Source organism: Aquarana catesbeiana, linkage group LG05, assembly GCF_042186555.1.
Source record: "Aquarana catesbeiana isolate 2022-GZ linkage group LG05, ASM4218655v1, whole genome shotgun sequence".
In the NCBI taxonomy this organism is placed as follows: domain Eukaryota; kingdom Metazoa; phylum Chordata; class Amphibia; order Anura; family Ranidae; genus Aquarana; species Aquarana catesbeiana.
This window is the reverse complement of record NC_133328.1, coordinates 46037653-46065470: the sequence shown is the minus strand read 5'-3', so window position 1 is coordinate 46065470 and position 27818 is coordinate 46037653. Positions and strand designations below refer to the sequence as shown.

General features: G+C 43.5%; 1 protein-coding gene across 1 annotated transcript in view; it reads right to left on the bottom strand.

Moving 5' to 3' along the window:
- Positions 1-27818, bottom strand: part of NMT2 (N-myristoyltransferase 2) — a gene marked incomplete in the record, with an annotated part of 80395 nt that overhangs the window by 773 nt on the left and 51804 nt on the right. The window contains 8 exon segments of the mRNA XM_073629670.1: positions 1064-1201; positions 5286-5453; positions 8097-8267; positions 12076-12184; positions 15950-16120; positions 19907-20023; positions 23413-23504; positions 25720-25838. Of these exon segments, the coding sequence (XP_073485771.1) occupies positions 1064-1201; positions 5286-5453; positions 8097-8267; positions 12076-12184; positions 15950-16120; positions 19907-20023; positions 23413-23504; positions 25720-25838 (1085 nt within the window).

The window sequence follows — 27818 nt, the reverse complement described above, 5'->3', positions numbered from 1 at the left end:
CCGGAGTTCAGCTTTCTACTGCACTTTAACTACTGACATTTCTCTCCATGGAAAAATCTTTTTTTTTTTTTTGCTAATAAAATTACTTATAACCCCCATACATTATATAAATCTTTTTTAAGTAGAGGCCTTAGAGAATAAATTGGAGGGTTGTGCAATTTGGAGGATGGGTCCTAGAAATGTACAAGAAAACCAAAGTCTGCCCTAGAAAGTCAGGATTTGGTCCAGCAAAAGAAAGAAAAAAAAACAGAGATAGAGGCGCCTTCTAAGTGTAGACTGAATAACATTTATTAGACAAAAGGTATAAACAACTCACACTTAGGTATAAAAAATCAGGCGTGTCAGGTAGTCCTGCAGAGGTGAGTTCTGCCGTTTTCTAAACAGAAGCCGTCCCCCAGCTTTGTGTAGATGGGACCAAGATGGAGGGCAGGAACACACGTGGACAGCTGCGGTGGTGTGACGTCACCGGAAATTACCGCAACATGTTTCCAAGCAGGCACACTGATGATGACAAGAACAGACGTGCTCCTTTCTCAAGCTATGGCTGCAAGGGTATAGGTGCCTTATATAGGGGCGCTAACTAGTGGGAGAATATGGGAATGGCTGGAGATAGCGATATTATAATGAAAGTGACTTTACTAATGGGGGCGCGATTCAGGCCAGTGTTCGCTGGTCTAAACACTGCTCAGACCAGCATTCATAGGGACTCATCTCTGCAGGAATACCTGATGTGCCTAATTTTACTTACGTAAATGTGAGTGGTTTATACCTTTGTCCTATAAAGGTTATAAAGTCTACACTTAGAAGGCACTCCTATCTGTGTTTTATCTACATGTTCCTGGAGTATGCTTCTACTTCTCTCAAGAGGCTTACCCTGAGCTCTGGACTGTCCACTATCACCGCAGGATATTATCATCCGTTTAACCCCAAGACATGACTTTTCTCATCTGCCCACTGTCTTATTACTCCCACCTACAGACTTCTGGCTCTCAGCATTGGTAATTACAATTCCTGCACCATTACCATGTCTTTTGTGTTCTTTGATCCAGCAAAGCCTGCTCACCTTTTCAGATTCCATAGCTGGGCATCTCCAGTTGAACAGGTAATATTGCAAGTTGCCATCCCCTATGCCAAACTTCAGCTTTTCCAAGAAAGTTTTGTTTTCCATCAGATCCAGAGCATTAAACACGTCAAATCCTTTCTGCAGAACACCGGAAGAGAATTTGTTTGTTTAAATCTGCTTACATATTGCCTTCTACTTCCTTCTTTTGAAACACCCTACAATTAAATTTTTTAATAAAACTGTTGTGTTTTTCATTGCAGACCTTATTTTAGATTAACCACTTCAATACCAGGCACTTTCGCCCCTTCCTGCCCAGGCCAATTTTCAGCTTTCAGCGCTGTCGCAATTTGAATGACAATTGCGCGGTCATCCATCACTGTACTCAAACTAATTTTTTATCATTTTGTTCCCACAAATAGAGCTTTCTTTTGGTGGTATTTGATCACCTCTGTGGTTTTATTTTTTGCGCAACAAATAAAAAAAGACCGGAAATTTTGAAAAAAAAAAACAGTTTTTCTTTGTTTCTGTTGAAATTTTAGTAAATAAGTACGTTTTCTTCTTCAATGACGGGCACTGATATGGCTGCACTGATACGGCGGCACTGATGGGAACCGATTAGGTGGCACTGGTATGCGGCACTTGATGGGCACTCATAGGTGGCACTGATGGGCACTTATAGGCAGCATTAATGTGTACTTATGGGTGGCACAGATGGGCACTGATTGGTGGCACTGATGACACTAACGGGTGGCATTGCTGGGCATCACTGAAATATAATGGTGCCAATCAGTGCCCATTTGTGGGCACTGACTGGCACAGACTGGGCACATGTGGATGGCCATGGGGTACATACCTGGCCATCCACATGTTGACCCCTTCCCTGGTGGTCCTGGTGGCTTCCCTGATGGTCTAGTGCAGGCATCCGAGGGGGGCTGCGCTGATAAACAATCAGCGCGGACCCCCCCCCCCCCCGTCAGGAGAGCCGCCGATCGGCTCTCCTCTACTCGCGTCTGTCAGATGCGAGTGAGGAAAAGCCTATCAACGGCTCTTCCTATTGACATCGTGATCAGCCGTGATTGGACACGGCTGATCACGTGGTAAAGAGCCTCCACCGGAGGCTCTTTACGAAGATTGGTGGAGTGGTGTGTCAGACTGACACACCGCTCCACCCATGACGTGCGGCGGCATGTTATCCTGCTGGATGTTATATGACGCCCAGTCAGGATAACTGAACCACCGCCCGGCCGTCAATCTGCTATAGGCCGGGCGGGAAGTAGTTAAGGAATGTCATCTCTGGGTCTCTGTGCATCTCTATGCAATGCAGGCAAATCATGGCACCCTGCCTTGGTTCTCTACTCAAAAGCACTCTTGGAAAGTGTAATGCAAATATCAAAATACCTCAGTTGATAAAATTGGAGGAGTGGGCACTCTTAGGCAGGATTACTTTACATGCAGACGACACTTGGTCATGCCACATATGTAATGATGAGCCTTCATCTTCTGTACTGCCGACACACTTAAAGCCCCGCAATGCCTCCATTTAGTTCCCATGCTGATTGTCAAGATTTTAACATGTAGGTGTACTATTTTTCTTGCTGAATAAATTATAAATTTTACAAATGAAGATCCCATGCTGCCATTTGTCGTTTTAAATCACGGCAGTAGGCACCGCTAATACAGCGATTCCCACGGCAAGCGGCTGCACCTCTGCTTACTGAACACAAGAGGTCACTCACATGGCATAGGCATCGTTCAGGGAACACTTTCCATTTTCTCAATAAAGGCAAAGTGTTCTCTGATTGCAAAAGGTGCAAGATCGTAACATCACCACCCCACCTCTTCACCTTGTGCAATTAGAATATGCTTTGCATTCATTTAGAAAATGCAAGGTGTTCCCTGAATGGCACCTGTGCTGAGCGATCATCCTTCAGAGTTCACAATGTAGCAGGGCAGCCATCTGGCATGGGACACGGAAGCTAGAGGAGATCTCTTGGGAGTAATGGTGTTTACTACAGAGATTTCCAGTGAAATCCCACAGGTATGGCACATACATACTTAACGCCTCCGTGCCTAAGACCTCTTTCACACTGGGGCCGTGTTAGCACTAAAGCACCATTCATTTTAGCAGCGCTTTATCGCTGTTTAAGTGGCGCTTTTCAGCCGCTAGCTGGGCAATTTTAACCCCAAAAAAGGGGTTGAAAACTCCAGTTTTAAGGCACTTTGAAAGCGCTACCCATTCATTCCAATGGGCAGGGGCGTTTTGGGAGCGCTCTATACAGCACTCCCAACCTGCTCCAAACGTCCCTCAAGTGCACCGCCCCAGTGTGAAAAGTCACACTGGAATGAATGGGAGACGGTTTTCAGGCACCTGGCAGAGGCTATTTCCAGTGCTAAACCGCCCGAAAACCACCCCAGTGTGAAAGGGGTCTAAAGGGTAAAAAAAAAAAAATCTAAATGCCGAACCCCAATTTTGCAACTTTGACACGTGTTAGTAAAACTGTACATATCATCAAAACTACTTTGTGTGTATAGGTGGATTATACCGTGTTTTTTTTTTCAGGACAAATTGGGCTTTCATTTGGTAGTAAATAGTTATGGATATCTCTGGATTTTTTTTATTATTGTTATCCAAATGAAAGCTGGCCCAAATTAGTGAAAAATTAATTTTTTTAAATTTAGTTGTATATTTCTTGTTACTACCAGAACCTACCACCAAAGAACAACCTAAAACAAATTCCCCTATTCCTGAGGATCACAACAATACCACATATGTGCATGTTATTTGTGATTTGTACCCACAGTACAGCCCAGAAGCAATAGTGCGCATTTTACTTCTTTTTTTTTTTTTTTTTGTCCTAGCTAAAAACGCTCTGAACATTGATGCAAAATAAAAAAAACCTATCCAAAATATACTGACCCTTACTTGACCCATACACTAACCCTAACCCTAGATCAAACCTGGATTGAGGTATTTTTCTTTCTTTATTTAAAAAAAAAATTACAAACACTTTTTTTTTTTTTTTCTTTCTGCAAGGAACGAGAAAGAAAAAAACACGGGTGGGCTTCAAAGTGACTGATCAGGATCTCCCGATTCTGGGTCCCAATCGTTAGTACAGGGCCCAGGGCTCTCAGTGAGACTCCAGTCTCTGTGCTCAGCACAAAGGGAGAAACACAGGCGGCCCCAGTGCAGTGAGGCCGCATATGTGTGTTATGTCGGCGTTAAACTGCATCAAGCTGGACTGATGTAACTATGTGAAAATGGTGATACATGGCATTCTTCCTTAAAGAGGAACTGCAGTCTGCACACAAAATTTGTAATAAAAACATCTGAAGCTTCCCTTTAACCACTTTGCATATTATTTCATATATACTGTGATTCTGTACTTGCCAAATATGCTGCAGAAATCTCCCTCCACTGAGTCTGGCTGCAACCATTTTAACTGTGGGCAGCTGAAGCTGCTGCCTGTTCACTTCCTGGATTTACACAGAGGCACACCTCCAGCTCTGCAGCCCTTCATCTCTCATTGGATCTCTTATGACTCATCCCCCCTCCTCCCTTCCTGGCAAACTCTCAGCAGAGTGAGAGAAAAAGCTGTGCATGATGTCATAAGCCTAGACTAATGACCAGACAAGATACAGGAAGTGGGCTGTATAAGATATTTACTGGCAGAAAAAAAAAATGTTTTACTATCCAAATTTAAAACAACAACAAGGGCAGAAGATTTAATAGATGGAAAGATGAAAAAATGACTGAAGTTCCACTTTAAATCCACTATATGGCTGAAGGTTTGTGGACACTTGAACATCACCTTCAGGTACTGATGTTGGAAGAATTGTCTCACTCCTGAAAATAAAACGTTCTAATTCACCCCAAACATGTTCTAATAGGAATGAGGTGCGGGTTCTGTGCAGATCCACCATGGCCTGTGTACACGGGGGTTGGGGTTTTGCTGCAGTTTGTGAGGATTGTGGATGTGATAATTGAGTTGCTTTGTTATTGCTGAACATCTTATCCATGTCATGGTTTTGTTGCCATGTGTACTTATATTTGACTGTAGAAATAGCATAACAGGGTTAGCATATCACACACACACAGAACATGTCTGCATCCACCAGTTTGTATTCTATATGAAGAGTCTAATAGGTGTTAGACAAAGATGTGTTACCTCTCACAGTGAATACTAAGCACCCCCCACTCCTCCATGGGGTGATAATTACTTACTAATTTGGCGATAATGAGTGCATCGTTCATGAGGTCCAGCAGCGCAGTCTCTGTGTGGACATTGTAGAAGGAATAGGCTGCTTTTAGCGTTTTATGCAGCGGGTGATGCATCACTGTGGAGGGTAATGTGTAAAAACTCAGGAAGTCTGTTAATACACCATTTGAACTCTGGAGAGAAGACAAAGCAGAGGCGTCACACACATACACAGGATTTACCACATTGCAATACACATTAAAGTGGTTCTAAAGCTCAAACATTTTGTTCACCTTAATATATTCCCTGTATTAGTGATTGGAAAGATTCTTTTATTATTTGTAAAATAACAAACATGTTATACTTACCTGATCTGTGCAATAGTTTTACACAGAGCAGCTCCGGTCTGCCTCTTTTCTCAGGTCCCCCATCGGCACTCCCGGCGCCACACGCCGTGCGGAGTGCCCCCATACCACGTGTGGGTGGAGCCAGGAGCATGCGTGCTCGTCCCCGAGCCCTGCTCTTTGTGTCCATAAATCAAACAGAGCGAAGATCGGGCCTGCCCCCCTGTCACTAGCTCGAGCCCGCCCCCTGTCACTGGCTCAGGCCCGCCCCCTGTCACTGGCTCAGGCCCGCCCCCTGTCACTGGCTCAGGCCCGCCCCCTGTCACTGGCTCAGGCCCGCCCCCTGTCACTGGCTCGGCTTGTATGCAGTATGTAGGTGTTCTGACACATTATCCCTAAATACCGCATTCAATCCTGAAACGGTCAATTCGCTATATCGTTCTGCGGTATTTACTGCAAACGCTCGGTAGGCAACGCATAAACAGCCGTTAGGCCCTTTTCACACAACTGGACCGTTCATTTCATCAGTTTAGTCATGTTTTTTCAAAGAAAAAATGGATGACGTTTACATCCACTACCAATGCAAAAATGTAGCGTTTGTTTGTTTACATCAGTTTTTCGTGCAATCCGTTTTTTTTTTTTTTTTTTAAATGTAAGAAAAATAGAGCTTTGATCCGTTCCAAAAAAGAAAAAAAATGGATGGATGAGAAACGGACAAACGGTCCGCATGTGTGCATAGGGCCTTAAACTCAATTCACAGAAGGAAATAACTATTTAAATGCATGTGGTAATTAACCACTTCAATACCGGGCACTTCCCCCCTTCCTGCCCAGGCCAATTTTCAGCGCTGTTGCTTTTTGAATGACAATTGAGCGGTCATGCGACGCTGTACCCAAATTACATTTTTATGATTTTTTTCCCCCACAAATAGTGGTATTTGATCACTACTGGGGTTTTTATTTTTTGCGCTACAGATAAAAAAAGACCGAAAATTTTGAAAAAAAAGTTTCTTTGTTTGTTATAAAACTTTGTAAATAAGTAAGTTTTCTCCTTCACTGACGAGCACTGATAGGCTGCACTGACTGGCACTTATGAGCAGCATTCATAGGTGGCACTGATCATGGCAGGCATTATTGATGGGCACAGAGTGCCATCCTAATGGGCACTGATTGGCACCCCTGGTGGGCTCATCCGGTGGTCTGAAGTGGGCATTCTCGATGGGTCTGCACTGATGACCAATGCGTTGTCACCCCCCCGCCAGGAGAGAGACGATTGGTTTTTCTCTACTCGCTCCTGTCAGCGCAAGTGGAGGAAAAGCCGATAAACAGCTCTTCCTGTTTACACCGCGATTCAGCTGTGATTGGACACAAAAAATGCACAAGCAGAATCGCGGAACGCCTGACACCCAGAAGAAGTACAAGAGCTTCTTTTGGTTGTGTGGCGTTCCGCGATTCTGTTTGTGCGTTTTTACTGTGATTCGTCAGGCGACAATCACAACACGATTAGGTGCCGTTCAAAATAGCGGGGATCGCAAGGGCGTCCCGAGAATTGTGCTGTATCGCAGGCAGAGTCGCAGTGTTTTTCATGTATTCCAATGTTTACACCAGTGCAGTCAGTTTCCGGTGCAGAAACTGACCAGAAAACTGACTGAAACTGACTACACTGGGGTGAACTAAACCCATTGGAATACATGGAAAACACTGTGCATGCATTTTTAGTGCAGAAAAAAAGCGCATGGATGTGCATCTGGTGTGAACTGGCCCTCACTCTTTATCATTGCATCCAAGCAAGACTGTAAAAGAGGTTGTATACCTTCCTTTATTATTTGTATCTATAGGTAAGCCTAGAATAAGGCTTACCTACCTATAGGTACTGTAAATATCTCCTAAACGTTGTGCCGATTTAAGAGATACTTATTGTATACTGCGGCACTGATGTCATCGGCGCATGCGCTCTGTAGGAGTGCTGCCCGTGCTGTTTCTTCAGAAGCGTGTGCCACGACCGGCGGCTCCTGCATGCATGGGTGGGAGTGACGTCACGTCTCTTGCTTGCTCAACTCAAAGTTAAGCTGGGGAGATCAGAGGAAGAATAAGGAGCCAATCCACTGTGCTGCACTGCAAGAAGCATGCTGATAGAAGGAGAGAGCAGAATGGCAGAGAAATTAGCTAATCAAGCTGCTGCTTCTGCTTTCACTGTCCAGTCACAGGCAGGGGGAGGGACAATACATGCAAGCAGCATAAGAAATCACATCTCCTGTCCTGACAGAAAGTCCTGCTGTTTGGCAGGGCTGTGTAAATCTCAGGACTGAATGGACAAAATCATTCAGCAGGTAAAACAGCTTCCTTTTATGTCATCTGTGTATTTTAGCTGTTTGCCTGGAGTTCAGCTTTACATTTAACTAATATGATCATTTTTTTCTAATGACCCCATAACTTTGACAGCTTAAATCTTAATATATTTGTATCTTCATAAAAGTCACAATTTATTACTCACCTCTACAACATAGGTATCTATAATATTATCCTGAGGGAGAAACCAGTGCAACACCTCCTCTTCATCCATCACAGGAGCCAGATTAAACTGACTTAAATAGTGATTCAATAAGTGCTGGACCATGGTGACGTCTTTCCTCTCCATCGGCCGTAACCCGGCGGTCTTTGTTACCTGATGAGAAGGGAGGAGGGAAAATAAAGAGGTGATAGGAGCAATGCAATCAGCAGGATAGAACACGGGAATTCCAGTATGAGCTCTGGAGGATGTTATAATTAGAGCAGCTTGCGGTAATTAATGGCTTGTAGTACTGTTGTCCGACTGATGAAATCAGCTAAGAATCTATTGGCAAAGCTCTGTATTTACAATGACACTAGATACATAACCGGGGCCGGCGTTCCAGCATGCTGACCTCATAGGAACTATGACCAGACTAGACTTGCACAGTGTGGCTGTGTAAATACATTCTTTCTACAGCTAGTGAGGAGATGATGATTAAAGAGATTAGCTAGCTAAATTGAATAAAATGGTTTACAATCTTCTACTTTTAGGGGGAAAAAAAACAAAAAACACACATGGCAGAACTGCACCAGATTTCCAGGCAAATAGGAAAAAACAAAACATTTCTTTAAAGGAGAAGTCCAGCCTGAGCTCATTCGGCTGAACGTCTCCTCTGGGTCACAGGTGTGAAGTTCGTTTTGCACTCCTGTGACCAGTCTTCAGCAGAGAGCGGTCTGTAGTTTGCTCTCTGCTGACAGTCACAGGAATCAGTCCAGGCGTCGCATCATCGCGTCAAAGTCTGGATCCGCCAGGTACCTGGACTGATACCCGTCTCAGGCTTTCAGCGAGCCTTAATTAATGCGCATTTAGGCCCGCTAGCTTTTAGCAAAATTTTTCTGACTCTATTCAAAATCTATGGTTCCCTATGAGAGCCGTCTTAACTGATCTGACTTTCAGCCCATTGATTTCAAGTGGAATCCAAGTCGGATCATCACAATCTGACTTGTGGAATATGCGACTTGTGCTCTGAGGATCTTGAAGAGCAACCCAAAATAAAAAAAACAAACAAAACAAAGTCAGCGTGGGGTCCCCCCCAGATCCATACCAGGCCCTTTGAGTCTGGTATGGATTTTGAAAGGGAACCCCAGGACAAAATGAAAAAAAAAAAAAAAACGGCGTGGAGTTGTAACTCCCCCCCCAACAAGACCATACCAGATCGAAAATATGGATTCTGAGGGGAACCCCACACCAAAAAAACAAAAATGGCCTGGAGTCCCATCCCCCCCCCAAAATCCATACCAGACCTTTATCCAAGTACGCAGATCAGAGACCCTCTGCTCCAAAGCAGCCATCCCCCCATGTGACCTGCCGGGCTGCGTGTTCGGATAAAGGACTGGATTTTGGTGGGGACCCCACACCATTTTTTGTTTCATTTTGCCGTTGGGTTCCCTTTCAAGATCCATACCAGACTCAAAGGGCCTGGTATGAATCTGGGGGGGGGATGCCATTTAAAAATAAAATGTTGGCGTGGGATTCCCCTTCAAGATCCTCAGAGCACAAGTCGCATGACACAAGTCAGATCATGATGATACGACTTCTATTCAAATCAATAGGCTGCAAGTCGGATCAGTTAAGATGGCTCTCATAGGAAACCATTGATTTAAAAAAAAAAAAAAAAAAAAAAAAAAAGGATTGCTTGGATGTGGATTCTTCAAAGAACTCTTCACGGTTTTCTAATAACACAATAAAAGCAGTGCATTAGGATCAGTGCAACCTTGGTAAGCTGGGGAGCTGTACCCAGGACCAGCGCCATGAAGACGGCCTGTAATGTTGCTTTGAGTACTGGAACCTGCATGAGCGTTAACCTCGGCACTTTTGCAACACGCGTTTTCAACTGCAAGGTGATATACAGGTCCATCCCTATGGAACCCAAACTCTAAAGACCCCCTTTAAGCGATCTGCCCACAGTGGTGGGTAAAGTCTGGATCCTATATAGAGACCAGCATTATGAACAGGTAAGACAGGGTCACCCTGTGACCATTACTGTAAAATGACCAGGGCTAGGTTTGAAATGTATTTACTTCACAGTGTAAACTTTAGTTTCAGGTGGATGACCAGGTGTTGCTTTACACCACAGGCTGCACACTTCACCGCTACTTCCACCTAAAACCCTTATAAAGGTTCCTTATCTGTTTCCTTCCACCCTTTCCTCACTAAAGAATGATCTACACCAAGGTTGCTGAGTGCTCCTCCTGGACACGCTCATCTTATATTCTGCATCCTACTCTGAGAACCCCACGGGGATCACCATCCCTCATAGCTATGGAGGAAATCAGGCAAAAGGCAACCATGGCAAAAACTTGGGTGGATGTCCAATCTTCTTCGGATGCAGCTTTTGACAGCAAGGTTTTTGCATTGGTACTCTGAAGTGTCTGTTGATGTTCATGATCATTGTTGTTCTTGGGTCTGTTGGCACAGTTCTGTTTGTCTAGTTGTTGCCCACTCTTCTCATTCATTACATGGAGATGTCCCAGGGTCTATGAATACTTTGCCTGTGTCCTGTACAATTAGGATAAGAGGAATTTTGACTTGCCTGTAACTACCATATCTTGGGAGTACAGTACAAGACATAGAACATTGAACCCTTCTCAGTCCCGGATTAGGGTGGGGTTATAGAGGAGGCATGTCCTTAAAAGCTGGGCCAGTGTCCAATCACCTGAAGGTCCATGAATACTTAACCTGTTCCCTGCACTGTACTCCAAGATATGAAATTTACAAATAAGTCAAAATTTCTCTTTTTTTAAGGCCATGCCAGAAAACAAGCCTTAGCACTGGACTGACAGCACTGTTATCTATCCTTGTGCTCACATAATTGCGCTCTAGGGAGAATGTGGGTGGCAATCCTAAATTATAATTTTGTTTAGCACTTGATTTACCTCTGAAACAGCAGGAACAGTTTTTGAAACCAACACCAACCAGCAGACCAGATACAAGACACAAAGCTCATTTGTATCACCCCTTTAAAATAGACGTAAAAATAGCATTTTTGACCAGTAAAATGTAATTTTTGGATAGAGTACGGGACACAGGATCTATAGTCATTACCACAAGTTATATGCAGCTTCCTTAAGGTGATAGGACACTGGCTGCAGTGAAATCCTGCTGTACACCCCAGAAGACAACTAAGTGAAATAGGAAGAGCCGACCATAGAAGGGAACGCATTGCTGGGAAAATGTGCCATAATCTGCATAATCATGCTTGTACACTCATTGGGGTCCAAGATGTGCCATTTTCTCTGCCTGTTTACTTCTGCTTTAAACTGCATTTTTCCCCAACAGAATAACTTTGAAATAAAAGGTACACTTAAAGTGGTTCTAAAGGCAGAAGGTTTTTTACCTTTACCTGAAAAACCTTTTATATGCAGCGTCCCCGGCCAGAGCCAACCCCCACTCCCGTTCCTTACCTGAGCTCCCTCTGATCCAGAGATGTTCATGATAGCCTCGGCTGTCCCGGGACTCTACCTCCTCATTGGCTGAGACAGCAGCTGGAGCCAATTGGCTCCTATATGCTGTCAATCACTGCAAGTGAGCTAATGGGGGTGGGGGTGAGGCTCTATCTGTCTTATGGAGGCATAGAGCAGTGGCTCCGTAGCGAACATGCAGCGGTGCCCCCAGAGCAAGCAGCTTTCTCTGGGGCACTGTTAGAGCGGGAGGAGCCAGGAACACCGGCAGGGGATCCGAAAAGAGGAGGATCAGAGGTGCTCTGTGTAAAACCTCTGCACAGAGCAAGGAAGTATAACTGGTTCGTTTAACAAAAAGGAAAAAAAAAAAAGGAAGCTTTAATATCACTTTAAAGACCTGAGGTAACATTAGAAAGACAGGTAGGAAAAGTGTTAGCAGAAATACAGAAATGATCCAGTATGCAGCACTAGGCCATGTAGTGACAGTAATGATTGCAATATCAGACAATAATAAATCTTACATCAGGAAGTCTGTACAGCTTCATAGTCCTCTGTAACGTCATATTTCTGCTAAGGTGAGAAAACTTCACCTCTACCAGTTTTCTAGGGTTTAGGGAGCGGTGCCAGTACCTGAGAAAAGAAAAGAGAACATTTGTTACTGGTGCTCAGTGTCTCAATCTTAAGGCTGTGAGCCTGAGCTAGCTTGTAATTCTCCTGTTTATACCTGGCATGCTAGCACCTGTAAGTCCTCAATACCTGGAGACCCATAGGTTGTCCAAATTTGGGCAAAGCCATCCTATATTCCAAATACCTCACTTCTCATCCCCATCCTGACTTTTGTACCCCACCATAGCTACTTTTCCTGAGGATACCACTACTGCAGGGTATTCCTACGACCTCAGGCAGAGGGAAGGCTCAGTATTTACTGTGTGAAAATCAGCCTTCAAGACTTCTTTAGCTGAAATTACATGGCTCATAAGACCACTTTAAAGTAGTCCAGTCATTTAGCAGTATGTATAATATCAGAAGGAGAAAGATTTATGGCACACACATCTTATTTATTTTAAACATGATCGTGTGGTGTGGACACTTAAAAATGTAAACCTAACAAGACATGGCTCTCACTTGCTACCAACTGGTCTCTTAAAAGCAATTTGTTATATCTCTTTAATAAGTGTAAAAAAAAAAAAAACAAAACATCTTTGACATTTTAAGAAATTCAGTGCTGTCCCGGTCTCTTGTGCACACTTCCTGTGTTATCTTATAGGCGGTTATTTACCGCCTATAAGATGTGGTGCAGCTTTACACAGAAACCAATCAGCTTCCAGGTTTTAATGCCAAATCCTTAAGTGGTTGTAAAGGCAGAAGGTTTTTTTTTTTTAGCTTAATGCACCATTGGCTCCCGCTGCCATCAAAGTCAGTGAGCCAATGAAGAGAGAGAGGGGTGGGGCCGGTCTGCGGCTCCGTGTCTGAATGGACACACGGAGCTGCGGTTCGGGTGCCCCATAGCAAGCTGCTTGCTGTGGGGGCACTTAACAGGAGGGAGGAGCCAGGAGCACTGGTGAGGGACCCGAGAAGATGAGGATATGGGCTGCTCTGTGCAAAATCACTGCACAGAGCAGGTAGGTATGATATGTTTGTTGTTATTTTCAAAAAAAAAAAAAAAAAAAAGAGAGACTTTACAATCAACTTTAATTAAACAATCTGAAATTAGAAGCTGATTGGTTACTATGCACAGCTGCATCAGAATCTGAGTGCACCTGTTTTAGTAAACATACCCTCACAAGTCAATATTTGCCTAGGCTTTGAAGAGAAGGATATGGTTTGTGGTATGAATTGAGTAATTTAGCAAAATAAAATTGGGCAGGGCTGACACTACACAGTCCACCTATATGCTGTGAGTGGAAAGCCCACAACAGGACTGGCAGATCAATGGGTATTTTCTGTGCTTGCAGAAGACATGTACATGCATTAAAAGACTACAGAGATGTACTGCATGTATTTTGCATTGATTTACGCATTAAAGAAAATATCTAAAAAATATTTTTCAGCATTACAAAAATCCCAGGGAAGCGCTGGAATGAATGTTACTGTTTTTTTTTCCTGGGGCAGAAGGAAAAAGGAGGCACCACCCTCCTGCATCAGGCCCGTTAGCCATAGATCCCATTGTGTGGGTAAAGATTTACTCTTTTAAAACCAATATGGCAGCTCCCATGACTGATACTAAGAAGCACAGAAAAATGCAGAGACCATTCAACTGAAAATTTCAACTGGGATGTGGCATAGCAAAGATTTAAAAGATAGCTTCTCCTGGGTGGTCTTCGGGAGAGCTGGACAGCTAAACTGGCATTCAACTCTGCCAGCACAGTGTTATAAAAACATGAACAGAATTCTATTCTGGGTGCACAAAATATTTGTTTCACAGTTTACAAAGTAATTTTCCTTTGCTTACACCATTATGCCTACAGAAGAATGGCACAGCCCCTTTAAGCACTGGGGGAGAGGAGGCACACACAGTATGTTCTCTGATTCCAGCTCACTCTGAATAAGGCCGGCAAAGAAAAACATTCTGTGTATGGTAGTGTGGCTCACGCATACCAAGTTTCCCTCTTGTTTGAAAAGTGCGTTTAGAATCCTAGTCACAGACAAACCTGATTTCCCCTCTTCAGTACACAAAATTTCTACACTAAGCCAAGGTCCGCTGTTTATTTGTCAAGCTAATCTATAAAACAAAACCATAAGGGGGGGGGGGAATGGGGGGAACTGTACTTTATTAGTAGACAATCCCAGAAGCTTCCACATATCTGTCCAGTGACTGAAAACACCCTGCTGATACAAAGCCAGTCCAACATCTAAAAGGCTGCTATTTATATTACCTTCTATCCTGGCCCGTCCCAGTGTCCCTTTAAAAAGTTTTGAGTTCCTGGGGGGGGCAGGAAGGGTCAGCAATGATGTGGTCACTGTGATTGGTTGTCACAGTGGTCACAAGATCGACAGCTGGTCCCGCCAGTTAGTGGGGGACTGCAAGCTGCCTTTGACAGCTCAGTCTCTGTGCTCGGAGTGTGCTCTCAGCACTGAAACATCAGCTGCCCAATGAAGCATGTGTGTGGGCATTAAAGCCAACCCTTTTGCTGCTGTATATATAGGTTATGTAGGCGGTAAAAGGTTAATTCAATTTCCACAATTATAGTGATTGACATGTTTAAGTCTTGTCTATGTGCAAGCACCACAAGCAGCCTTGCTAGTATGCTAGAAAACCCCCTTCTGAGTGACCTTGTAAAAGAGGTTTTACTTTAGGGTCCTAGTACCACAGCCATTATTTATTAAAGGATAAGTTCATCTTTTTAAAAAAAAAAATAATATTAATAAAAAAACATTTTTTGCAGGTAAACAAAATGTGCATTTACAATTTTTTCTTTGTTTATAGCAGCTTGGTGCCATGCAGATCTCCTACAGACTGTCATTGTAAGCTGTCTGACACTACAGGCAGGCAGTTTCACACCGACGGGAAAAATCGCACTACAAGAGCACTCAACAGCACCGTGGTAGTTCATTAAGAGCTACAAGTGGACATCCACAAAGAATGTCGGTACTTGTAGTCGATTCATTCACAGAACTCTGTGAATGAATGATGCGGCCGTGTGAATGGAGCCCGCTTTTCAAAAAGCAACAGCTGATACGGGGGACTTTTTCCCATACTGCTGTCACAGGGAGTGCAGGGGTCAGCTAGCGGCTGCAGCAGTGGGAACATGTTACATCCTCCACCCTAGAAACGGGTGGAACATTTAACATATTCATGAAGGTGAGCTTATCCTTTAAAAGGAGGTTGTAAACCTCTGAAAAAACAAAACAAAACAAAAAAACCTGCAAGACAAAAGGCATAATGCGCTAGTATGCATCACATACTAGCTCATTATGAAATACTTACCTTAGAACGATGCCCTGCAGTGCCGCCCGCACTCCGCTCCCACGGGCGACATTTTTCACCGGAGTTATTTCCGGGTTCGCAGGCTTAGGCAATGTGATTGGCGAAGCCGCGATGACGTCGCTTGCGCGCGGGAGGCGCCAGTCACAGCACGGGCCCTGAAAAAATAGCACCAGTGGGCCGTTTCTTCAGTGCGAATGCGCCAATGGCGGCGGCACCAGACCATATAGTGAATATTTCCTAAACTGTGCAAGTTTAGCAGATATTTACAGTACCTACAGGTAAGCCTTATTATAGGCTTACCTACAGGTACAAGTGATGTAACAGAGTTTACAACCACTTTAAACTTTAAAAGACACTGTCACTTTGCAAATGTTTTGAAATGGACTTTGAGCCCATCCTACTTCCCTTTAAAAGCTTAAATCAGTCATGGTATAAAGAATAAATTCAGTTCTATACCAGTCTCATACCTGCATGTAGACACGGGTTTTGGTAAAACGACCCCTGCTGTGTACACAGCTTGGAATATTCCTTCTAGATTGACTCTCCTGGTGATCTCTCGGATGAGAACAGGAGCAACGCGCTTCGATCGCAGCTTCTTATGGACACAAAGAAAATTAACCTCTACCATCTTCTTTAAACTGGGACAAGCAAACAGAACAAAACAATATATTAGAAAGATCTCAGTGTAAACATTAGTAATTCAGAGAGGCCCATCTTTTGTCTGCAAAATAATCCATACTAGTAAGGCCCCTTTCACACTTGTGCAACTTGTCCTGTCATTTAGAACTGCAAAGTCGCATGACAAGTCGTACCCCATGATTTCCAATGAGTACCATTCATATCTGTGCGACTTCAAGTTGCACCGACTTTAAAGTATTCCCTGTACTACTTTGGTCCAACTTTGATGCGAGTTGAGGTCCACAGACCTCAAGTTTACACAGGCATTCCCTGAAATCGTGGCAAAATCGCGCGACTTTCAAGACGCGGCAGTACTACTTCTTAAGAAAACACCGCTGTACCCTCCCTTCAGTGCTGCTCACATAACACAAATTCTAAGCATTTGGTTCCATAATCTCTTGTCAAGGGGGAGAATCAGCCATTCCAAACGCTGATCCATCCTTCAGCAAAGATCACGTGACCAAGTGCCTAGGTTTTGTGGTTTGTAAACTGCAAAGGGAAAGTTGAGCAGATAAGGCCAAAAGTTTGTGGCCTCCTGACTGTTACACCTATGTGAGCTTGGTGTACTTCCCATTTCAAAACTAGGTGAACAAAACCAAGCAAATACCCAACTCCAACCCCATTGACATACATTAGAATACAAAAACATTTTAAACAATGAATTTATTACAATGCTGCACAAGAGGCCTGCACAAAGTCTTTACCTCAACCCCACTAAACTATGGGATGAATCAGAATGCCGAGTCAGGTCTTCTCATCCAACATCGTCAATACCTGATCTCACAAACAGTCTTTGGCTGAATGGATACAAACTCCGGCAGACACGCCCCATAATCCTGCGGAAAGCCTTCCCAGATTAAAGGAGGCTGTTATAGCCTGTAAGGGGGATCCAACTTCATATTAAAGAGGAAGTAAACCCAGATGGGTTTTACTTCCTTTTTTTGTTCCCTGCAAAGTAAAAGCATAATTTGCTAGTATGCATCGCATACTAGCACATTATGTGACACTTAATTGCAAACTAAGCCCACGCTGTCCCCGCTGGAGCCCGCATCCATGTGCACACCTCTCCCTTCCGGGGCCACAGACTCCGGCTCTGTGACTGGCCGGAGTTGCAGGACATTACTCCCGTACACATCCGCCAGTCACAGCATCTGCTAGTGAAGAAATCACATGGCCAGCCGTTTCTTCACATCACATGCGCCGATGACATCATCAGCGCAGAACAAAGTAAATATCTCCTAAACGTAGCACGTTTAGGAGATATTTACTGTACCAATAGGTAAGCCTAATTATAGGCCTACCTATTGGTACAAGTTAAAAATGGAGGTTTAGTAACCTCTTTAAGGCCCACAGTTTTATAATGAGTTCAACAAGCTCATATGAGTGTGTTGGTCAGATGTCCACAACTTTTAGCCATATAGTATAAGTATCTCAGCCCTTATAACCCCTTTTTAATTATCCATTCCAGCAAGGCTGTGAACATATGCAGACTTTGATAACTCAAACAGTCCCTAAATAAACAGATAAATAAAGCATTGATGTGTAACTGCCCCGGGTTCTCTGTACCAGGACTGAATCTTCCAAAAATACATGATACTTGAGCCTCGTACACACTAGTAGTATATTTTCGTTTAACCCAGCAGGGCTGAACGAAAAAACAAACTGACAGCTCAGGTCGGAAGTACAGCGATCTCCCCTGCTGTGCTATTGTGTTCTGACAGAGGGGTGTGCGCACTCATCCATTGGCTAATACCGCTTATCGGCAGACCTTTGTCATGACCCTTCAACAGAAGCTGGATTGTGACGGACCGACTGCAGTACACACGGGCCGAATATCAACATTAAGCTGTGTGTACTTGGCTTTAGTGTTCCCTTCTATGTTAACCCCTTCACGCCCACCGTATGCAAATATGTGGCCCCACTGGACTGGGCTTTTTTTCTGTGGGGCCGGATATATGCGTATCTCCCTTTGTGAGGGAAGCGTGCCGCATGGATCGGGGTCTCACGGAGAGCCCCGAGTCCCGTACTATCTCCTAATTCCGGGTCATCTGATCGCTGTAATAGCCTCTGATTGGCTATCACAGTGATCAGTCACTGTTAAGCCCACCTGTTTTGTTTTTTTTTTCTCTGTGAATGGATGCATCCTATCTATCTCTATCTCTCTCTCTCTGTAAAAAATAAAATAATCATAAAAAATAACTAGATCAAGGTTTGATCTAGGTCTGTGCCAGAGTTAGTGTTTGGGTCAAGGTCAGGGTCAGTATTTTTTACAGGATTTTTTTCAGTATCAGTGTGTTTTAGGTAGGATAAAAAAAAAAAAAAAAAAAAAAAGAAGCAGCAAAATGGGCACTGTTGGTTTTGGGCTGTACTACGGATACATACAACAACATACACATGTGGCATTGCTGTTCTTTGAGGGAAGGTTATGGTAGTAGCAAGAAATATACAGCTAAATGTAAAAAAAAAAAAAAAGTTTTTTTGTTTTTTTTTACTATTTTGGGCCAGTTTTCCGTTAAAAAAAAAAAAAAAAAATCAGGATATCAGGCAATATCCATTACCATTTACCACCAAATGAAAGCACAATTTGTCCTGAAAAAAGTTATAATTCAGCTGGATGCACAGAGTAGTTGTGTTGATATGTATGGTTTTACAAACACATGTCAACTTTTCAAAATTGTGCTTAGGCATTTAGATTTGTTTTATCCATAGGCGCGAAGGTGTTAATGAACTGTATTTGTCTCTTTCAAACACTAGATGGTGCACTTCCTATAGCAGGAAGTATAGAAGGAAAAGACCTTGTCACAGATTCTGGGGATGCATATTTCACAGAACGTCCTTCCTCTTCCTAGGGGCTGCTAAGAGATTTATGCACTGATAATTATTATTAGTTGTTAGATTTGTCACAAACTATTTTGCATATTTGGGACTTGAGTAGATCTCAAAACAAGCAACAATTTTTAAACGCACACATTTATAACATGGTCATGCAAATGTACATTGCAATTGGCTTAAAGGATAAATTCACATTTTGTAACATGTTACCCCCATATTCAGTGTGTAACAAGTTACAGATGCACCGGCCCCCACACCCCTTCAATTCCCGTTCTGACAGCAAGCGGGCGATCTAACCCACCCCCCACACGTGCGTGATCACAATCTAAAAAATAAATAAATAAAACATGACCGCCCGGCCACATCATTCATTCACAGTGTTCTGTTAATGCGATAACTACAAGTACCGACAGCCTTTGCGACTGTTGGCTTGTAGTTCTCAATGAACCACCATGCGCTCTTGAGCTCTCTAGGTAGTTCATTGAGCTTCTTGTCAGAGTGTCACTGCCTGCCCATATCGGACATACAGGCAGACAGCTACACAGACAAGTCTGCAGGACCGTGGCATTACACCCACAATCTGCTGATCGCAGGTGCAACGCTTTACAGGCTTCCTAACAAAAAAAAATAAATGCGTATATTTTTACCTGCAAAAAAATGTGCATTTATTTTTTTTTTTTTGTAAAGGTGAACTTATCCTTTAATTTGGTTATATCCTCTTTTACACCAGATTTTAAGACCTGTGACATATATGGCAAGATGGGACTTGGTAATGACCAGACTGTTACTAGATTTAATATACTTCTAGTGGAAAGAAGGTTTAGAAGTGTAGTTTAATTTCAAACCTCAAGCAAGCTGGAAAAAGGATGAATCTGGGAACTTAGAATTGATAACTTTTAAATAGTTTCACTTACCTGTCATAAATATGGATAGTGGCGGGAACGGCGCTTATAAAGCCCACTAATTTTTTGTTGGAAGACACTCTGACTCCGCAGTGCCACTGGGATAACCACCCAGGAGGACGAAGTGCCCTTTAAAAGTCAACATTTTAGAATAAAAAATGACGAACAGATCATTGTATATGATGAAAATGAAAAGTACAGTCCAAATAAAATGAAATGTTAAAGTAGAAGAAAAGACTGAGTCTAATTAATCTTAAAAATGTCCCGTCCCCCCCCACACATGCGTTGTTACCTATTTTTAATCTGCTCCAGTCTGGTTATGTGATCTTGTAGCTCCGGCTCAGAAAGCACTCGACAACGGCTGGAAATTTTGGGCACCAAGACGTCATTTAAAGCACAGCCTTTGCCAGCACTCAGTCCTCTCCCCTTAAGCAGCAGCTTACTGACACAGGGGAACTAGAGCTGCAGGATCACATGACCAGACTGGATTAAAAAGTAGATCGTGTTATACGGGTTAGGCAGCATAGGTGGAAAGGGGAGGGGGGGGGACAATTTTAAAGAGCCATTTGTAGACAAATTAAGTCACCAGCTACAAATACTGTAGCTGCTGACTTTTAATAAACAGGTACTCACCAGCCCAGGGATCTATGTTGTCATCACCGGGCCGCTTTTTTTCCAGTCTTCAGACCCCCGGCACTGGCATTTTGAGCGTGGGAAGCCATCTGTGACTTCCTGCTGGCTCACAACCAGCTCCCTTATACGCATGCGTGAGGTGAGCTGCACTTTCTCAATAGTCCTGCAAGCTCCTGGGACCTGCAACGTGTCCCAGTAGGTTGCAGGCGACGGGGCTGACCTTCCACCCGGCTCGCCTAGTGGGAGTGGATACCTGTCATAACTAGGTACCCGCTCTCTTAAAAAAAAAAAAAAATTATACAATAATGGCAGAGGAGTGGAGGAGGAGTGGAACCTCTGATTCTATGTGCAGTTCTGCTAGAAGAATATTTAGACTTTGGCTTTTCTTCCACTTTAAGTATTGAAATGCATACTACTCCTGTGTCATCTGGTTATCTGGGAACCCCCTTTGATCAACTTTTTAGTAAACTAGAATAAAAATTCGCAGACAAGTTAATTGCTTTCCAGGTATACAGAAAGTCTGAAGTATTGGCTGAAATTAAGTACTCAAGCAAAGCTGATATTAGCATTGAACATTACTAGCCAAAACCCGGTCATGCATTTGATGATAAAGACAAAACAGCGACATTACTGTGAAATAATTCATACTCAAAAATCACCACAAAGACCCTAAAGTCAGGTTTCAGAGCTGTGCATTTACATTAGAGGGCTACCAGAAAAAAAAAACATGCACTAATGGAAGGAGTGCCAGAACAAAGAACGAGAGAATCCAAAATCATTAGTTTATACCAAAAAAAAAAAAAAATGCATTTTGGGGATGAGAAAAACCTCCCCCTTCATCAGAGCTTCGGTTAACCCCTCCCACCACGGACTCCTGGCCCTTTAAGAGCTTCTAAATGCCGGGAGGTGGGCATTTAGGTCATGTGACCGCTGTGGTTGGCTGTCACAGCGATCACATATCTGGAAAGCTCCCAATCGCGCAGGAGCTTTCTGGTCCCCGCGGGCATCTGTGCTGGGAGCGAGCACAGAAATGTTCACATTTGGGACACATAAACGCAGCCTCTTGGCATTAAAGCCCATCTGCCGAGAGACTACATATATGCATACGGCAGGCAGGAAGAAGTTAAAATAAAAACCTTAAATTGACTCAAAAAAGAGCTTTCCAGTGTGAATCTATGTAGGATAGCTAATTGCCGAGTAACTGGCCAGCAGTATCTGTGTAAGCAATTATGTATCTTGAATTAACTTTGAAGATGAATTTCTCCACGTTGCTTAACACTTACATACTGTAGGTGAATGAGGGCTTGCTTTGAAGTGGAACTCTGGAATCTTTGTACTGCCTACCATACCCAACCAACACACGCTGCAAGGGTTACCTGCTTGTTATGTCCAGAGGTAGAATAATCTTTAATACCTATTGATCACTTTAGCAGGCTTTCACCATGATGTGCGACCAGTCTCCAAAAGCCTCTTTTCTTTGGTGCTCTGACATCATCATGTTCCATACAGAACCAACAGTCCTGCATTGTATGTGAAAACTGTGAGGGCACCCCACAACCTGGAGCGTAAAAGAGAAGAGGAGAGTGCGGGAAGCCTGCCAGAGTGAGGAATAAGGCAAGTAATACAGTTTATTCTTCTACCCCAAGACTTTACAAAACAGGCATCTTGCAGTGCAGGGAGGGGGCACTGCAGCGGTATTTTTTTTTTTTAAAGTTTGGCTTTAAAGTGCTTCTTCAGAATGTGTAAGTATTTTAGTGTGCAAGGTTTGAGTACATATTCACTTGAAAGTGGAACAACTTAAAGAGGAGTTCCCATTTAAAAAAAAAAATTAAAAGTCAGCAGCTACAAATACTGCAGCTGCTGACTTTTAATTGGACACTTACCTGTCCCAGGGTCCAGCGATGCGGGGGATCGAAGCCGCGCTCGTCTCCCCCTCCATTCGGTGGCGCCGGCATTGCAACTGTGGGCGCTGGGCTGTGGCTTCACAGCCGGGCACCCACTGCGCATGCGCGAGCAGGGCCACGCGCCGGGATTGGCCGCTCAGTCATCTGGGACCTGTAATGGGTCCCAGATGATTGACAGGAGGGAGGGAGCAGAGCTGAGCCCTTCCTGTGCCGAGGGGAAGTGATGTCACCAGCCCAGGCACTGAAAGAGGCAGACTATGAGGGACCACCTAGTAACAGACATTTAGAGGTAAGTTAAAAAAAAAAAAAAATTCCAAATGTTTTTTTTTTTTTTAGGTACATTCCTCCTTTTTTTTTTTAGGGTGGAACACCACTTTCTTCTTTACAGGGATAGATAGGTTAGTGTTAGATCGTAGATGTCTATAGATGTAGCGATTTTAGTGTTAGGCTGGGTTTCTCCTTTAAAGTAGAAGTCCACCCTAAAACTAAAATCCCTGCATCTATAGACATCCACGATCTAACACTAACCCATCTAGCCCTGTAAAGAAAAAAATCAGTATACATACCTTTTCTGAAGCCGCTCCGACCCGATCCCACGCTGAGCTGTCATTAGCGGATTCGCTGTGGAGGCGGGTGCAGAGGAGGCAACCAACAACGGAAGCCCCATAGTAACTCTATTGGGTGACGTCACTTCCCATTCATTTCACAGCCGCTGTCGGCTGTGTCCTCTGCAGAGCTTCCACCGCTGGAGACCGGACCAGCTTTAAAAAAAAAGGTATGTATACCGATTTCTTCTTTACAGGGCTAGATAGGTTAGTGTTAGATTGTGGGTGTCTATAGCTGCTATAATTTTTGCTTTAGGGTGGATTTCTACTTTAACAGTTTTTTTTTTTCCCCAATAGAGTAGGGAGGAGTCTTTCTTGTCTTCTTCCTATACACTAAACAGAAGAAATCCTAAGGAGTGATGCTTTTTATACTCACCACTGTAAAAACTCTGGTGAATAATCAAATCGGAACATGTTATCATCATCTTCCACATAATTCTCATTCAGTAACGTGTACAGTTCTTTTAGCTAATAAAGGAAAAAAACAGAAGAGAAGAGAAAATAATACAAGGTGATCGGTTTAATGCTAAACTTCAAATAGATATAAAAGACACAAATTGATGCAGCTCAGTACTAATTACTATAAATTCATATAAACCCAGCTCACTGTTGTATAAAAGTCCTTAGTTTGAATCATCACATGAAATCAAAGATGCCACACGGCACAGCAAAAAGGTATGCACTTGGCAGCAGGAAGACGAGAAATGTAGAGGACAAAGACTTTCTCTGCCTCTAAACTAAGCCAGTATGGAGCCTCAATTATGAGATTATGATCTCAAAAAAGGCCACCGATATAGAAAAACCTCTCACAGGGAGGTTTGGGGAGTCAAATCGCCCTAACAATGAATCTTTTACCTGTTCTCTTTTGGTTTGTTTAACCACTTCAGCTCCAGAAGGTTTACCCCCCTTCATCATGACCAGCCTATTTTTTGTGATACGGCACTGTGTTACTTTAACGATTGGGCGGTCGTGCGACACTGTACCCAAATAAAATTGATGTCCTTTTTTTCCCACAAAGGGCTGTCTTTTGGTGGTATTTGATCATCACTGCGGTTTTTAATTTTTCGCGCGATAAACAAAAAAAAAGACCAGCAATTTTGAAAAAAATAAAATAAAATGTTTTACATTCTGCTATAAAACACATTCAATAATAATAAAAAAAAAAAAATCGAATTTCTTCTTCATTTTAGGCTATTTTTTTTCTGCTACATGTTTTTGGTAAAAAAAATCCCAATAAGCGTATTTTGATTGGTTTGCGCAAACGTTATAGCGTCTACAACCTATGGTATAGATTTACAGAATTTTTAATTTTTTTACTAGTAATGGCAGTGATCAGTGATTTTTAGCAGGACTGTGACATTGTGGCAGTCGAATCTGACACTAAGTGACACTTTTTGGGGACCAGTGACGATAATACAGTGATCGGTGCTAAAAAAATTCTGTCACTGTGCTGACACTGGCAGGGAAGGGGTTAACATCAGAGGTGATCAAAGGGTTAAATGTGTTCCCTAGGAGTGCTACCTAACTGTGGGAAGTGCTTTGACTGTGGGAAGACAGAGATCCCTGTTCCTGCTTAGCAGAAACACAGGATCTCCATCTTCCCCTCTGACAGAACGACGATCTGCCTTGCTCGGTAATGATCGCCAAGTGCCAGCAAACAGGTCCGTCGGACCCGCTGATTGGCTCCCGCTGTGTCCAATCACAGAGGGAGCAGGTTGCCAGTGGCACGCATGCGTGCCCCAGACATGGAAATGACATAGGAGCATGTGATTTCACGCTGAAGGGCCGCCATGCTGCAGTATATGTACATGACTATAACCGGAAGTGGTTATAGTGATTGTAATTTAAAAATTTGTTATTCAAAAAAAAAAAAGATGTCATACTTACCTGCTTTGTGTAATGGTTTTGCACAGAGCAGCCCAGATCCTCCTCTTCTCGGTCCCCTGCCAGCACTCCTGGCTCTCCCCCCACCAAGTGCCCCAACAGCAAGCCATTTGCTATGAGGGCACTCATGCGTGCTCAATCCCGAGCCACCTCCGTGTGTCTATAAGACACACAAAGTGCGTCTCAGCCCCGCCCAACTCCACATTGGCTGCCAATTGCTCCCGCTGTGTCTGATCCAATGATAGAGAGTTTAGAAAGAGCCTCGACTGGATAGAGATCGGGCTCAGGAAAATATAAGGGGGGGGCTGGCGGGGGAAGATGCACACAGAAGGTTTTTACCTTCATGCGTAGAATGCATTAAAGTGGTTGTAAACCCTAGAAAAATCCCAGTGAAATGACTGGCCGCAAGTGATGCACAGAGTTGAAACAAACACTTCTACATAAGCTGTACCTATTTATCTGCACTCTTCACTTCTCTACAGCCAAAGTTCAGTATTTTAAAGCTTGTGTGAGAGATCATAAAAAAGGGGTGAAGAGCTGGAGTTACACACTCAGTGAAGAGAGCTCTGAGCTAATTGGATGGAAAGGGAGACACCCCCCTCCGCACAGCACACAGGAAAGAACTGAGGCTGTCAATCTGCTGGACCTCCCTCCCCTGTCACCTTTCTATATATATATATATATATATATATATATATATATATATATATATATATATATATATAACCATCTTTCGGAGTGGGCTGGAAGATCAGGACATGTCTTTATAAAGTTCATAATCAGAAATCAGATGACTTACCACCTCTGCATTACTCAGATCCAGAGTGTCCCACATAAAGCCCTGAGGCAGCGAGTATGGCTCTTGACGAATGTTGTCTTTCTCAGGTTCAATAGGACCGTGACAAGTTATAATTTCAGCTAACATGGAAGAAATAAGAGACATTTTTACAGCATAAAGTAACTCAGGTCACCAATGTGCAGATATACAAAACATCATCTGGCATATTATTGAAAGGTGAGCCTTCTGATCCATTATCAGGGGCGCTGATATAAGGCAGTATAGCCAGCCCTCCTCTACTGGGCCCAGGCCCCATCAGATCAAAAGGGGGACCTAGGCACCTGTTGAGCAGGAGGACTGATTATAGTCTTATTGCAGACACCGATCTTCTTCTGCCTCCCTCTGCAACGCTGTCAGATTCGCCTTTTCTTTCCCCCTCCGGCTTCACTGCAGGGGGATTGGTTCTAGCACATGCACCCTTTCCATCTGCTGTCTGGGCCCCCTGTGTGCCTCTTTCTCCCTGCAACTCTGCCGGCTTTCCTCCTCTCCCGTTGGCAGCTGCTGTGGGCACGCAGGGGGATGTTTCAAGATGGAGAGCAGGAGAAGGGGCCTGTCCTTTCCTAAACACAGTGAGCGATCGGTACCAATCACATCCGTGTGCAATCACAGAAGCGTAGTAATTTGTTTACTATGCTTCAGTTTGTGAATGAGCAGGAAGCCTTGGAGTGCTTCCTATTCATTCATCTGTGCAGCTGAGACTACAAAGAAAGGGACTGATAAATCTATGTCCTCAGTCACTTTGGGGCAGGGGAAGGGGGCCCTGTCGGGTAAGCTGTATGGGGCCCTGTGATTTCTAACAGCAGCCCTGTCCATTATCATAGGAACCTCGTATCCCCAACCTCCCTAGGTGGATCAGTAATCCAACAATAACAAAGTACGTCCATTAGGCTTTCTTGGGTGCAAAAGGAGGAATCAAAGGGTTTAAATACTTTTCTGGAAAACAAATTGCGTGCCAGGTTCCCCCCATTGTTGGTTACATAATCTCTAATACAGAATGAGACCTGAACAGATGAGGACAAAGTTATTACCCATTTTTATGCTCTTGTCCAAAGCTATCACTGCCCATTACACAGCGGCACGTTTCAACAGCTTAATGATCGTTCTTTTGTGGCATCAATGTGCGTGTCCAAATCAACAAAGAATAATTTATGAATAATTTACGAATAACCCTCCAGGATTATATTAGCCTAATAAACACATGCCAACATAAAAAATAAAAAAAAAACAATTTGAAGAGTAATATAATAGAGCAGCAATACAGCAAGATTCTGTACTTCAGCAAGATCCAGTACAGCCCTAGGACAGGAACCCTTCTTTCATGTGCTCTGCTTAACCTTCTTAGTGACCTTGCCCTTATGGAAGGTTACCACATACCCAATTAGCATGCAATTTGCTCTCATGTTGTCTCGGAGGACAGAGAAAAAAAAACAAAAAAACAAACGATTTTCCTTCATTTTGAAAGCCGGAGAGGATCTAATTTTGGCACAGATGCTGTGAAGAAAAGCATCTTCATACCACACATCACACGGGAAGGAAAAGGATGCTCCAGAGAATGACACTACTACTATTTTTTACCTTAATGCAAGAAATGCTTTAGACCAGGGATAAGCAATTAGCGGACCTCCAGCTGTTGCAGAACTACAAGTCCCATGAGGCTTAGCAAGACTCTGACAGCCACAAGCATGACACCCAGAGGCAGAGGCATGCTGGGACTTGTAGTTTTGCAACAGCTGGAGGTCCGCTAATTGCATATCCCTGCTTTAGACTTATGACTACTTTAAGCTGCAATGGCAGTGAATAGAGGTGTTCACATGTCACAGTTGCAATTTGCTTCTCTCCCCGCTGCAAAAATGTATCGATCGTGTTGTGTGTGGTGAGCAGGAAGTCCACCGAATGTGACCCATTCAAGCAAATAGGGAAGCGCCGCAAACGCCTTGCAACTGTGTGCAATGTACATGCTTGAAGCTGTATTGGTGTTAAAACAAGCAGCAAGGAGGCGTCACATCACCTCCTCACCTCTGAAAAGTGCTCTGAACGTGGATAGCTTTTTAGAGGCGCAG